The sequence below is a fragment of the Haliaeetus leucocephalus genome, unplaced genomic scaffold, assembly GCF_000737465.1.
Source record: "Haliaeetus leucocephalus isolate CR32 unplaced genomic scaffold, Haliaeetus_leucocephalus-4.0 Scaffold555, whole genome shotgun sequence".
Lineage (NCBI taxonomy): Eukaryota > Metazoa > Chordata > Aves > Accipitriformes > Accipitridae > Haliaeetus > Haliaeetus leucocephalus.
In genome coordinates, this window is record NW_010972991.1 from 6,907,004 (window position 1) to 6,921,280 (window position 14,277).

General features: G+C 39.8%; 2 protein-coding genes across 3 annotated transcripts in view; one reads left to right on the forward strand and one right to left on the reverse strand.

Annotated features, from left to right (window-relative positions):
- TATDN1 (TatD DNase domain containing 1) overlaps positions 1-6,956 on the forward strand; it is a 17,109-nt gene extending 10,153 nt beyond the window's left edge. Inside the window, exons 7-12 of one of the 2 annotated variants that reach the window (XM_010576931.1) lie at positions 1,595-1,680; positions 1,805-1,845; positions 3,232-3,308; positions 4,000-4,070; positions 4,981-5,107; positions 6,690-6,956. In XM_010576931.1, the coding sequence (XP_010575233.1) occupies positions 1,595-1,680; positions 1,805-1,845; positions 3,232-3,308; positions 4,000-4,070; positions 4,981-5,107; positions 6,690-6,792 (505 nt within the window). In that variant the 3' untranslated portion in view covers positions 6,793-6,956. Of the gene's footprint in view, positions 1-1,594; positions 1,681-1,771; positions 1,846-3,231; positions 3,309-3,999; positions 4,071-4,980; positions 5,108-6,689 lie in introns of both variants that reach the window. The other variant, XM_010576930.1, reaches the window with a different exon arrangement.
- Positions 6,957-7,498: 542 nt separating this feature from the next.
- RNF139 (ring finger protein 139) lies at positions 7,499-14,218 on the reverse strand. The gene is made up of 2 exons (XM_010576929.1): positions 14,185-14,218; positions 7,499-9,541 (listed from the first exon to the last, which is right to left on the reverse strand). The coding sequence occupies exons 1-2, from the start codon at positions 14,213-14,215 to the stop codon at positions 7,731-7,733; spliced, it is 1,842 nt and encodes a 613-aa protein (XP_010575231.1). The 5' UTR covers positions 14,216-14,218; the 3' UTR covers positions 7,499-7,730.
- Positions 14,219-14,277: the final 59 nt, after the last annotated feature.

A 14,277-nucleotide genomic window follows, 5' to 3' on the forward strand; every position in this document is an offset into this window, starting at 1 on the left:
GGTAACCAGGTCTCCTATTTCCTTCCAGACAGGGCCCACATTTTCCCTAGTCTTCTGTTTGTATCACTGACATACCTAGAGAACCTTTTCTTGTTGCCCTTGACATCCCTGGTCAGATTTAATTCTGTCGGGGCTTTAGCTTTCCTAACCTGATCCCTGACTGCTCGAACAATTTCTCTGTATTTCTCCCAGGCTACCTGTCCTTGCTTCCACCCTCTGTATCAACCTGTAATATACAGAAAATAGTGAAAATTGCATAAAATTAAATGACTGGTTGCATTGTCTTTTTTTTTATTGTGTTTATTATTTATATGTTAGGAAAACGTAAATCAAACTAATGGTTTGCTGTCACTTTATCCTGATTGATATGTGAATCATACACAGTGATATGTGGACACTTGAGTTTGTCTTTGAAATGTTTCTGACACCTGATGATGGGAATGCCCCAGTGCCCTGGACTGCTTTTAACAGCAACACCTAAAGAAATCCAGTATGTGCATACAGTCCCAGCCTGTTGGGACCCACAGTGTCATTCTCCTGCCCTGTCTAGATAATGTCATCTCTCAAATTACGTATGGATACTGAGTCACCTATGCACTGTTGGCTGCGTGCCATGCCTAAGTTCCTCTGCTGTGTTTCCTGAGCATTGGTTATTTGCATGCCTGGTTGTAGCGTGGCAGACAGAAATGGTAAATGATAATGTCCTGGGATCAGAACTATCTGCAAATGACAAGTGATGGGTTAGTTCAGTGCTAATTAGTTTCCTTTTGAAACTGCACTGGGGAAACTGGCTACCTAGTTACCTTCGCTCTGCCCACATTTTTATGTCTCTTCATAGGATGGCTGCCTTGCTGTTACCGCTCCTTCAAAGGGAATACTAGGAATAGAAGGTAGGGATAAAATGAGTGAAAAGGAAAGGATGCAGGCACACAAAGGAGAGGGGGGGGGGAACAGTGGAAGACTTTGAAAGAGTGAAGACAATAGACAGAATGGCGCAGAAGTAAGATGCCTAATACTGGTATTTGTTCTACCCCAAAAGAAGAAAGACTGACCTTCATGGAAGGGCAAACAAAAACTCTGGATTGTTACTTTACAGGCCAGCCAGCTCTGATGTGGTTTGGCCATTTGAGGCTATAGAAGTCTGCTTAGTGCTCCCTCGCTCACCCTCACCGCATTTACAAGTGCTTCTTGAAATAGTGGTCTGCGTGTGATCCACACTCTCCCATTCCTGACATTTCAAAACTTTGTGGAAAGAACAGTCAGTTCCTCTTTCATTAAAAATAATAAATAAAGAACTCCCAACACCCGCACTACACAAGTACATGCTTAGCATATATATGTGTGTATTCTTCCAGTACTGATGCTCTTGACCACTTCTTCTCTTTCTTCCAGCATAGATCACTCTTATGTGAATATACCATGGGAAAGTTTCTTCTAAATCCTTGCACAAATAAGAGCTTTTGCATGGCAAATCCATTAATTCTGTCTTTAGTTCTGGAGGACAAAAGCATACAAGCACTGGAAAAAACTCTTCTACTCTTCATTATTTGCTCTTAGACTGAGTTTCTGTTTAAAGGTGATTTTTATTTTACAGGTATTTTGAAAAACAATTTGACCTGTCAGAGCAGACAAAACTGCCCATGTTTCTCCACTGTAGAAACTCACATGCTGAATTTTTAGGTGGGTTTTCTTTGAGAATTTCATATTCAGAGCAAATTCTGAATATGAAAAATCTGGAAACCTGAATCTTTCACCTTTGTTTGTTATAAAGCTGTCTTATATTTTTATTTATTTCATTTCATAGACATAATGAGAAGAAACCGAGATAGATTTGTGGGAGGGGTGGTAAGTATGGACTTCAGTGTAGCATTCATTTTTACACGCAAGTGTGTGAATATTGTTGCTTAATATGCAACTTCTTGTTTGTCATGGAATCTAGGCAGGCTTCCTGTTACATGATTTAAGTTATTATTAATTAACAAGTGTTTTCCAGTCCCTTCTAGTATTTTTACTTTTGTTGCTTATTCAACAGCTTTTTTGCAAGGTAAGAAGATAGGCTGAGAAAAAGCCCTGCAGCTGACACGAGCACTTTTTCCTGGCCTGTCAGAAGGACAGTTTAAGTACCTTGTAATTGACATTGGCCTTTTCCCAATTCTTCAGTGTCTGTAACTGCAGTGCATTCAGACCACAGATAATTTAGATGCATGTTCCCAGTGGAAGCTGTAACCTCAAACATTTGCTTCTGACGTTAGACGTCATTTTCAAATTAGATCCAGATGTAACTTTTGGTTGCTTTATGTCTTTAGATATTCAGATCATGTATTTTAATTCAAAAGCATAACAGGAAAAACTTCAGATGAAATGATTAAGTAAGTCCAGCATCACTCTTTCAGGTTTCCATTATGGCAGGGTTTTCCAAAAGTAGTAAATGCTTGGATTATTCTATCCTACTAACATCAGGCCACACCTCCTACAACAGTATCTCAGTCCCCAGGTTTCCCCTTTGTTACCACAAAAACCTTTCCCTCAGTACTTTGCATGTTGTGCTCTTATGTAATACTGTACAGTCTCTCCTTCCTTCCTTTTCTGCAAAACCGGTGACTAGTGGAGAAATGATGAGCAGGCACCCGGTGCAACTGACTGTCCCCCTCGCAGCGTTGGGAAGCAGACAGTCTCTTTACTGCTCTTGGGCTGAGAAGCTGCAGTTCCCAGATGCATTACGCTGTTTGTTCCTTGTGACTTGCCTTTTTAGTCCCTGGGATGACCGAATAGACTGTCTGTCTAGTTCCAGTGGACTAAAATCTGTGGAGAACGTAACACTGCTCTTACTACGTCCCTGACAGTGCCCTGTAGGGAATACTGATGAAAGAATATAAAAATTCAGCATGCACAGGATTAGTTCCTGTGTATGGTCTCCCAGCTATCAGCTACAGGAAGTTCCTAGGCCAAAAGCATTATCACTGGATAAGCCTTTTCTACACATACTTATCACTAATAAAACGTGGTAGCTGCTTCTATTGCAGTATTCAAGTGACTTCAGCCTGAACTTTTCCCCAAATTCAGAATCAGCTAAGCCATGTCCCATCTTTACGTTTGTATTGATGTGTAATGCATACTATCAAAGGTAAATAGTAATGCAAATAATATAATGCAAATAAAAGAAATGATTGGAGTTTTAAATGAAGTACATTTATTTGTATGTATGTGTGCATCTATTTATATATGTTCTAGGTGCATTCTTTTGATGGCACAAAGGAGGAAGCAGCAGCTATAATAGATTTGGATCTTTATATTGGAATAAATGGCTGGTAAGTTCTTTACAAGAAATGAAACTATTTTAAAATGTCAGCTGTAGTGAACTCATTGCTTTCTTTTAAACAATGAGGTCAAGTTTTCAAAGCTCCCTAGACTCTTGATCATCTGACAGATTTAGAATTGCACTCATTAGTCTGTTAGCCATAAAAAGATCTTCACTCACAGCTCAGCGAGTTAATCTAGTCTTAGGTCCATTCTACTACCCTCAGGTCAATCCCTGTTTGTAAATGAGCAAGGTTGTTGAACGTGGAAGCAGTCCTTCTGAGAAGCGTTTAAAAAATAGCATAATTTTAAGCTGCCACGTCAAATCCAGGAGTAATGCAAATGTAACCTGAGCAGCCTCATCTAACGATTATGCAGTCTGAATTCTCAGCAGTCATCTGGCCAAAAGCCAGCCCGCACCACTTTATAAGTTGCATGGGTTGCTGAGGCCAAGCAAATATGGGCAGTGCAGGCAGGAGTTCCGCATGCTTAGTAGGGTGAGATGGCTTCACTGAGTAACTCTCCAAATTTGCTGTTTCCTGTAAAGTTTGAATTTACAGGCAGCACTTTTAAAAATGAAGCAAATTATATTCACTAACAAAATTATTTAGGAAGCTGCCTTTCCTGCAAAACACTTCAACAGGCAAACTAATTTCTTTTATACATTTTTAATGTATTTTTAACCAAACTCTGATTTTCTAGTTCATTGAAAACAGAAGCCAACTTGGAAACACTGAAATCAATTCCTAGTGAACGATTAATGATAGAGACTGGTAAGATTTTATATCTTGGTCAGTTTGTGACTTAAACACTATTGGGCAACAAGATATGCTTGTATAGCAATGATAAGGCAGAATCAAGACCTACAGAGTTCAGAGTAGAAAAAGGACTGGCTGTTCCTTCACTTTGGAAAGCAGTTTATGGACTCCAGAAACACTCCTTCTCAGCCTTCTGCTGGAAGGAATAAGCTGCCGTGTCAGTTCCTGACATTGCAGGGGAAGATGAAAACAATAAATTGACAAGCCCAGATTTTTAAATGTTCCTAGGTACCAGAATCCTGCTTGAATATCTTTTAAAATCTAGCTTGCTGGAGATGTGCCAAACACAGGGCAATGGCTATGAGTTTGCCGCTGGTGGCAGTAACGGCATTTGGAAACAACTGCTCTTTAAATGGAGGAAGGTGGAAGAATGCTTGAATTCCCCTCTTGGCCTAATGAGCAGTGATTTTAACTGACTGTCTGGGGATGCCTTTTTTGTTGCCATGTTCATGTCAATTATCAATAACTGCCAGTTATAAATACAGTATTTATTTTGATTTCTGAATCTGAGAAAGAAAAACCACAAACTGCCTAAATCCTTAAATTTATTTGCACATGAAGTACAGACCTGTTAAAAGTTCCACAGAAACTGACACGGTGTATCTAGCTATCGTTATAATATCAGAGGGAATTAGTGTTATGTACTATGCTGATTTTTTAAAATGTAAAATCTTGAGGGTAATAATGTAAAAATTCAAAGATTGTGAAGACGTTAAATTGCCCAAATCTCTTAAATTCTATTTTGAATTCGAAGTCACTGCTAGAAAGAGATTGCAAGAACTTTTGTCTGTGGAAGTAGTTGATTAAACTATCTCATGCTATTCTCAAACAATTGCATACTCTTCTTTTTTTTAAATTAAACTAGATGCACCTTGGTGTGGAGTGAAAAATACTCATGCTGGATCAAAATACATTAAAACTACGTTTCCTACAAAAAAGAAATGGGAAATAGGGCACTGCTTGAAGGACAGAAATGAACCCTGCCATATAATGTAAGTGTACTGCTGTACTATTATTTAAAATACTTCAGATCTCACAGGGGAAAAAAAATGGAAAAAAATCAGTTCAATGGAGATGTAGTAAATAGAAATGAGTTCTAAATTTATAGAAACTTGTGCAAGGTATTGCTTTATAGGCTGTGGAAAAATCTAAAAGGTCTCAATTTTCCCACTTCAGAAATTCTGGATGTAAAAAGCTCTCTGAAAGTGAAACCAGTACTGTTTTTAACTTTTTACTTGATACACTGGAGAAGGGGTTAAACCCTGTAAAGTAACCTGACTTGAATAAATTTCACTCAGTTGTTGTTCCAGTTATTTTTAAAACTGGTAGCAGCACTGGAGCTGTGCAGTCCTCTGCAGAGGGGGCAGTACTGAGACACCGAGTAGTGCCTGTGACATCAACTGCCGTAACATGAATTTGGTTAGGATCATTTCTTCATTCTGCTAATGTGCTTTAAAAAAATGGATCCTGTGAAGTTTAGGTACGAGTAACAGCAGTCAACAGAATAGCAAAAGAAAACTATAGGGGCTTATGGACAGAGTTAGAAAGTACAGAAACTGGTTTCTGCCACCTTTTCACGTGCTTCCTCATAGAGGTGTGAAAAGCAGGGAAATGTATCATTTTAGTGAAAATGTTTAGTTATCTCATCTCCATTAAATAAATGTTTTCCTGGCTGCAAAGCACAGGAACGGTCATGAAATGGGCTAATTCTGCATCTAGGAAAATATCTGCATTCCAGTAATTGTTAAGAGCAACTTTTTCTACTCTGTCTTCCTCAAAATGTTTAGCTATTGTGTAAGTTAAGAGGCAAGATCCAAAAACCAAAACCACCAAACCCTACCTCTAGGCTTGAGGTTCTTTAATTTTCACCATGAAGCTTTTTTTCTGCTACTAGAAAAAAAAAATGAAAGTATAACACATCTTAGGAACTGTGCAGAATATTTGTTTTTCTCAGAATGCAGAGAAAAGATTGTGGCTTGGTTTTCTGTTAGCATTAATACTATTCATCCCATTTCTTTTGCCCCCTTTTCCTGGCTTGTATCAAGGCTATGGGCCTTTTAAAATTGCTCATTTAACATCTACTGCAAATATCTGAATGCATTAATCACAATTAATCTAGAGAATGGGGAAGTAGGAATAAGTTACTTTGGCAGCTATACTCAGATAAGGCTGCATCTGGAATTTAAGCTTTGCCATAGACCAGTTTATTCATAGTGCAACTTTAGCCTTGAAAGGCTGATGAACTTCAGTCTGAAAAATGAAGACCATTGATAAAGACACCCACAAAATGACACTTTCTTTGAAACAGAAAGCTGTTTAATTACCTCCAAACAAGAGTCAAAAGACCAAAGATGAATCTGTACCAGTGAGCAACCAGTGTTCAGTGTAAAGGGAATGGCAGTTAGTGACTTAAAAGTGAAGCTATTTGCATACCCGAGCACCCTGCCCTGCTGCTCTCAGCATAGGTTTTTATTCCAGGTTAATCTTAGTGACTTGTACATAATACATGCAGCAGTCTGAAGTATATTCAGTACTGAGTTTCAGAGTCTTCTAATATCAATCTTTCTTTTTTAGTCAAATACTGGAAATAATGGCAGCAGTAAGAGAAGATGACCCACTCGAGTTGGCCAATACTCTATATAACAACACTATTAAAGTCTTCTTTCCAAATATATAAAGTTGTTTTTTCTTACATTTATTCAGCATAACTTTAGTAAATATACTGCAAAAACTTAAAAATTACCATATCTGCAAGTTCTTATCAATGGAAGCCACTATGTAGTGCTTTTTTTTTTTCTTTTTTCCTAATGGTAAAAGATTAAAGCTGCTTTTGAAAAGGTGGTCTGCATTTGTGCAGTTTCTCAGCCCTGCTTCCCTTTCATCAAGATTCAGGATTGATTTCAAGGACAGCCCAAGCTAGCAACTCTTGTTAATACCTGTATGCATTACAAGATGAATATCAGGCTGTTGAGTTCACATGTAGAGCACTTCAAGCTACTACTGGTAATTCAGAAGTGTTTAACACATCAATGGCATGCTTTACTACTTTACCAGAAAGCTTAGCAGCTTTGTCTTTTGTTCCATGTACGAAAATGCTATAACATTAAGTCTACCAACCTAAATTTTTATTTACTTTATTTTTTTAAAACACAACTCACTAGTTTTTAACGATAAAGCTCTGCTAATACTGAATTTGTAAGTAAAGCTGCTTTGGTTCAGGCTTTTCAGTTCTGATTTGACCCGCTGAACAGTCCGTTTTCACCAGTATTATTCATTTGTATCCAGAACTCATTGATCAGGTTTTACTGGTATACAGTCTTTGGCACAGCATTATCACTACATCAATTAAAGAGTGTTTTTCCAACCATCGTAAAAACATGTGAAAACGTTTTATTCCATGTACAATAATGTACATAATTTTAAGGTGGTCATTAAAGAGACCAGCAAAAATTAGAGGTATATTTACAGTAGCACACACCACAGTAAACAACCACCATTCACAGACTCAACATTGAGATACTGCTGTTGTGCTTAAGTACAATAACCACAAAGTGATACTTTTATTCTGTTGAAGTCAATCTTAAACAAGTACCTCACGGCTTAGTAAAGAGCATCTTAATCACCAAGAGAGTTAGAGTCAACATTAAGAGTCTCATTGAAGTGCTGTGCCACACAGTCATCATCTTCCTCATCACTATCAGAACTGTCATTATCTTCATTTAATTCATTTTCAGCATCAGCAGCTTCTTCTGCAACTTGTACCGGATTTTCATTTGGTGCCACAAACCCACTGTTGTTAGAGATACTGGCATTTTCCTTGTCCTCAATATATACTTTCTGATGGCACATTGGGCAAGTGTCCTGAATGTACAGCCACTTCCGAAGACAAAGTGCGTGAAAGTAATGGTTGCATGGAGTAATGCGAGCAGAGGTGGTGAACTCATGGTAGCAGATTGCACAGACATCATCTATTTCAGGTAACCGACTTCCTTTTACCTCTGGAAGTGAGTTTATTTTCTTAACAGCAGTCCGGCGATTTATAAAAGTCTTCCAGCCATTCTTTGCTTGCAAGTAGATATTGAAGTATGCGTGTAGACACATCATGCAAGCGCGAATCTTGCTTCCTGACTCAAAAACCATTGTGTAAGCTCCATTTCCAAACATGATTACTCCAAATATAAACTCAATAATATTGCCAGTTGAACGAACATAATAGACATAATCATCAAGTTTTTCCCATAGCACATTATAGTAGCCATCAATCATAAACAATATATAAACAGTGATAGAAACTATTACTTTTAGGCAAAGCTCTACACAGAATGCTGTAACTGCAAAAAGCCATGTATTTAGTGCATAGTGGTGCCAGAGGATATAACTGAGCAGAACTGGGAGGATGAAAAGGCAAGCAGAAACAAACAGTACAGGGAAGTGTCTGCGAAACGATGACACATGGGAGGCACTGAGAGACATCAGCACAGGGTCTGTCATTCCATGGATAAAATGCAGGACTGCGGTCAGCAAAAGGCACATATTTCGACTCAAGCGAACTAACCGTTCTTCTGGTTTCAGTCCACTTAAGCCAGTCTGCAGAGCCAAAATGAAAAACAAGACAGGCGCTACAAAACCAAGCCTTTTGTCATCCTCATCAGTTGATCCGATGAAGGCCAAGATACCGAGTCCCAAATAATGCGCTATTGAGGAAATGACGGCACTCATGCCTAGCACAGTTAAAGTAGAGTCACACCCACTTATGATTAGACTGCAAATCAGTTCCCAGCAGTTATCCCATGATATCAAGAAGAATTTTTCTTCTGTATTAGTTTCAGCCATCTTTACAACATATGTTAATACCACAGCTTGTGCTGTAAGTCTCGTTAGCCAGAAGACACGCAGTACAGCTGGAAACCGAATCCTTTTCCATGTATCTTCCATCAATAGCTGTAATCCATAAATGCGATACATGTGCCTCACCAGCAGATAAACATACCGTACCGAATAATAGAACCATTTAATTTTCATAACTAAAATGGCTGTGGTATTTAGTGTGAGAACTAGGCCTGAAATAAAAACTAGTATCTGCCGGATGTTTAAAGGTAATTCAACAACCAAGCCGATTACAGGAATCAGTATATCCAGGATGATGAGTTGAGAGTATATGGACTGCACGTTTAGCAATGTAACATACCCAATTCCAAAGGTAAGCTGAAGGATGGAAAGTGCCATCCATAGCGAAGGTCCTTTATGAGGGAAGATCTGAATTCCGAACGCAGCTGTGTAGTAGGCACTGTAGAAGTTTATGTGCAAAGAAGCATAGTAATTCACCAACACTGAAGTCACAGCCAGCAGAAATGCCGAGGCGATCATATAAAACTTGAAAAGTGCTCTCTGTTGTAAGACTAGAACAACACTGGATACAAAGACACCTAAAAACAGATTGAAATCATTTAGTTCTCAGCAGAAATTCAGCAACAGATGTTAACCTATTAGCTTTGGAGCTACATTTATTTAATGTATCGCTTCCCAATTAGTCACTGGTAACTTTGCATTACCAATGGTACCCTTTTCAGGGAACAGACAAGAGATGACTTAATCTCTGCATTTAATACATCTGTGCACTGCAGCTGCAACGCAAAGCCAATACAAGCATTAAGTCACAATTACTGTTAAGTTCATCTGCCATTTCAGACTATAGCAGTGACAACTCCCAGCCTTTCCGCCTTACTCTCGAAATCGAAGGGTAGACAAGTTCTAAAAGCAGAAAAGAGTTACCAGATACAGCATCATCTTTATAGGCAAAGTTATAAGGAATAAATGATTAAAATTTACCAAGTCTCTTAATTCACTTGAGCAAAGCACTCAACTACAGGTGTCCAAGCTGGGGTACTAAAGGTAACAGTCACCTAAACAGTTTAGCTAAACCCTTTAATGGCAAAAATAGTGAAAAATTGTTGTAGTTTACTGGGGAGAGGGCACTCTTCTTCCAATTCCTTTCAGTTTGCTTTCATTTCTGATAAGGCATCCTGAAACAAAAGTCTCACGGAGACAACCTTCCACAGTATAAAGCTTTTTTTGTACACAGAATCCAAAACTGCACCAATTGCCTCTTTGCCAATGCCGGTGCGAACTTGCGTCTTACTTGTTAGAAGTCAGATTTAGATCTTGAAATTCCTGTTCGCTAAGCTTTCCCTCATACTGACCATGCGCACATCTTGACCACGACTGGGAAGTCTGCACCTTCCTATGAGAAATCCTATCACAGCATCTGTAGCACCTTGGTATTACATTTACGTCCTTGCATTAAATTCCTTCTGCAGTGTAGCTTATGAATTTCATCACTATGTACTACATAGGTAAGGGCTCTGCCCTAACAGGTGTTAAATTAAATGGCACTTATCACTAGATTCACTTCCTTAAAAGTTGTTTTCTTCAGGAAACACACTGCCTTTGTTTTGGGCTTCTCAATCAGCTTCCAGTCCCAACCAGTTTGGAGAGATTTCGATCTCTGCAACTTATATTTGATTGCAAGTTGCTTTCAATCTCTGTACTAAATCTAATGAAATCACAAGTAATCCTCTTTCTACTGGAGGATAGCATCAATCTTTTCTGACGATTGTATTTTAGATTTTTCAAAATCCTCCATAATCAAGTGTTTAAAAAAATATTTTAAGCCATGGTATCTTGATCACAGGAATAAAAAACTTTGCTAAGACTCAGCATTTGATTCCACCAGTAGTGTTGCCAGCTGCTTGTATTAAAAACAAAACAAAATAAACAAACCCAAAAACAAACAAACAAAACGCCCACCCAGCCTGGAGGACTGAGTAAGAAGGGAGAGGGTCAACATGAATCAATAGCAAAAGGCAGACTACAAAAAAGTTATTAATGCACCTTAACAGTATTCCTTGCCAGCAGCATTGGCTGATATAAAAACATTCTCCTTAACTAATCATTAACCTAGTAACCTTGTGAAGTGGACTAAGGAAAAGCCTCAATCAGACTTCAGAAAGTGCCTAATATCATAGCTCAGTTCTTCCATGAAAAGCTGAATATTTGTTACATACAGCACTTTTTTTTTTTTTTTTTTTAAATAAGCTTGCCAGTTCCACTGCCTTTTCATGCATACCACCATAAACACTTTTGGGAAAGCTAACACTGCTGACAAGTTTGAACCCTTTGTCTTTTCTCACAACACACAGAAAAGGCTCACATGCCTGTAACAAGCTCATTATTTACATAATTCTGATCATTTGAGCCAAATGAGACACATTTTGCACTAAGCAGGCTGCTCTGAAACACGTCTGTTGGCAAAACCTATTTTTCTTCCTTACAGTTGCAGTAAAAGGCCTGTACTTAGATACTATAGGCCATCCTAAAACACTGACATTCCACAGCAAGACACATCCCTAAAAACAGTACTACAATGAGTCAATAGAAAAGCTAGACTTACTGGTTCCTCTAAAGAGGGACTAACATAAGGCAAAGCATTTCTCTGTCAACACTTGCGTGGAGAAGTCATGACCCCTCCCCCCAAAAAAGAACCTTAGAAGACCACAGGAGGTAACTCAGAGCTCAGAAGGGGAGGTGAGCACTCCTCTCCCCTCATCTCCATTTACGTAATTCAGCCCATCTTGCCACGACAAGACTTCCCCTTGCCCTGCAAAGTTTTCACCAAACAGTAGATCTGTTCCCGTTTTCCCCTAAGAAATGCTGCAGTTCCTCCTTTGATAAGATTTGCCTCATGCCTCTGTATATACTGCTGCTCATCTTTACTGTCCCTATCTGTGCCAGCCCATCACCAACTGTCTCCAGCATGGCCTTCCAAACACAGCGTTTAATCAAACCACGCACGTTTACTTTTAAAATCGTTTCTTATGTTACAGTGAATCCCTCCCTCTCATTTTTTTTCCTTCAACTCTGGCAATTTGTCAGTATCTTTATAGTAGCACACTACCTAGGATTCAACTTTCAGTCAACTGCAGGGTTTAATTACCTTTACACATATGTATTTTAATCATGTGGAACTGCCAAATTTATCTTTTCCCTAGCCCCACAACCATTCTACTTCCTTCCACACCTTTCTACAGACTACAGTATTTATAGTAACCCTCTAAAAAATCAAGTGTCCTTGCTGAGGAGGGGACTGCTGTCAGAAGTCAACAGTTTCACACTCCTGGGGGTGCTGGTTCTGCGGGAACCCAGACACTTAAAAAGAAACATGCAAAGATACAAAAGGTAAACATCGTATTGGAGACAAAGCAAGGTTAATGAGAAATATTCAAGAAAAATTGCATTGCAGTTGTAGAACTTAGTTCTGTGCTGTGTGTAACTCTCCATAATTGTGTAAAAAATAAGTGATGGAAGAATCAGACCGAGGAATCCTGCAGTTAAGACTTTTTAAAAATGATACAGATCTCTATTAGCATTCTTGAAGAAACTGCAGAGTATTTCAGAACTGTTCAACATCACCCCTGAAAGCTATCCAATCTCCCCAGAGCCACAGTCTCTGTATCTAGAGGACAAGCTCTGCGTTTATGCTATGCTAAATAGTATTGTGCTACAGGGAAAATTTGGATCAGACTTTCAAAGCCTGCAAATGGTAACTAAAAGGGCAACTTCCCCACTATTGAAATACAAAATGATCCAAAAAAAGTATTTCGGTTTATCCTAACAGCAGCAAAAACCCAACCCCGTAATCCTTAAATTCAGATGAGGAAAAAATAGATGCAAAAGCACTCTGTTGTCTGAACCACATGGAAGATCTCTAACATCATCTTTCAGTGGTTACATTTTAATTTTTCTTTAATTTTGGAAAGCCAAGAACCACAGACCACTTCTCTCAAAGTACAAGATAAGTCTCTTGGCATAAACTGTTCCCAAAACTCTTTTGCAGGAGGCAGAGGAGGGATTACCCACTTCTTGCCCCAAACGCTTCCAGAAAAGTAATCATATAAATGCAATCCTGAAAAGCGCCTTAATCTGTTAATCCCAATATCACACACACTTAAGAGAGATAATCGAATAACACATCCACCATTCTCATTTACATGGGATTAATTTCAAGGCACTTCCTACAGCGTCTGGATCATATGACGAAGGACTCGTAAAATTATGTTGGTGAGACAACGCAATGTAATTTTAAAAAAAAAAAAAAAAAAAAGACTTATCGGTGGGGACCGCTCTTTGCAATTCCAGAAGTGTGGAACAAAGGGTCAAGAAAATGGGAAGTAGGGAGGAAGAACCCCTCCTCCCCCTCCCAAAGCCGTAGGTACCAGCTGCAAGGGCAGGCAAAGGAAGCAAGTCAGGACCTCCTCAACCTCGCTTCTCACACCAGCAGCAGCTTTCCCAGGCACCCTTTACCTATGGAGAAGCAGCCCAAATGAAGCATCTGCTTTGTTTTGTTACCTTCCCCCTTCGTTCTCCTCCCACCTGCCGTCACGCTATAGGTTATCCTTCACTTTTTCCCCTCTGCTCCTCAACTTCTGCAGTGCCGTCGCCACTACACTTCTCACGGCGTACCTTTCCGTTTAACCTCTCTTCTCAGCTTCCCACCCCAACAGCCATACCACCTATCTCCTTCCTGGTTTTTTTTTTCTACTATAAACATCAAACAAAACACAAAATCAGCATGTCACAGGCCTGCGAAAAAAAAAGCTCTCGCTGTATTTTGGGTTCTCCTTTCCTTCCTGCCTGCCTCAGGACTCCCGGCTCCAAGACGCAATCCACGATGCGGCATCACTGCACAAGAGTTTGCAGAGCGGGGCTCCCACCTAGCCGAGGCTACGTAAGAACCCCAGGTAACAAGTAATACTGAAAAATGAGAATAATTTCACCTAGTTACACGAGTGATTTTCAGCCTTCATCCCAGGGAAGAAAAAAAAGCTTCAAGACAACCATCGGCGAGTTTCAAGAAACTTCTCTTCCACCTGGGAACCAAATTCCCGGCATTTCCGAACGGCTGCTCCTAACACGAGGGCTCAACACCGTGTTTCAGGAAGACCTCGCTCTACCCGAAGCGCTTTTCGAACAACCCCCCCCCCCCACCGCAGCCCCACACGCCGACTCACACCTTTTCCGCCCAGGAGGGGCCCCGCGCACATGGCGCCCGCCCGTCCCCCGCGGGCCCCAGGCTCGGCTCAGCCGGGCTCCCTGCGCCGCCGCC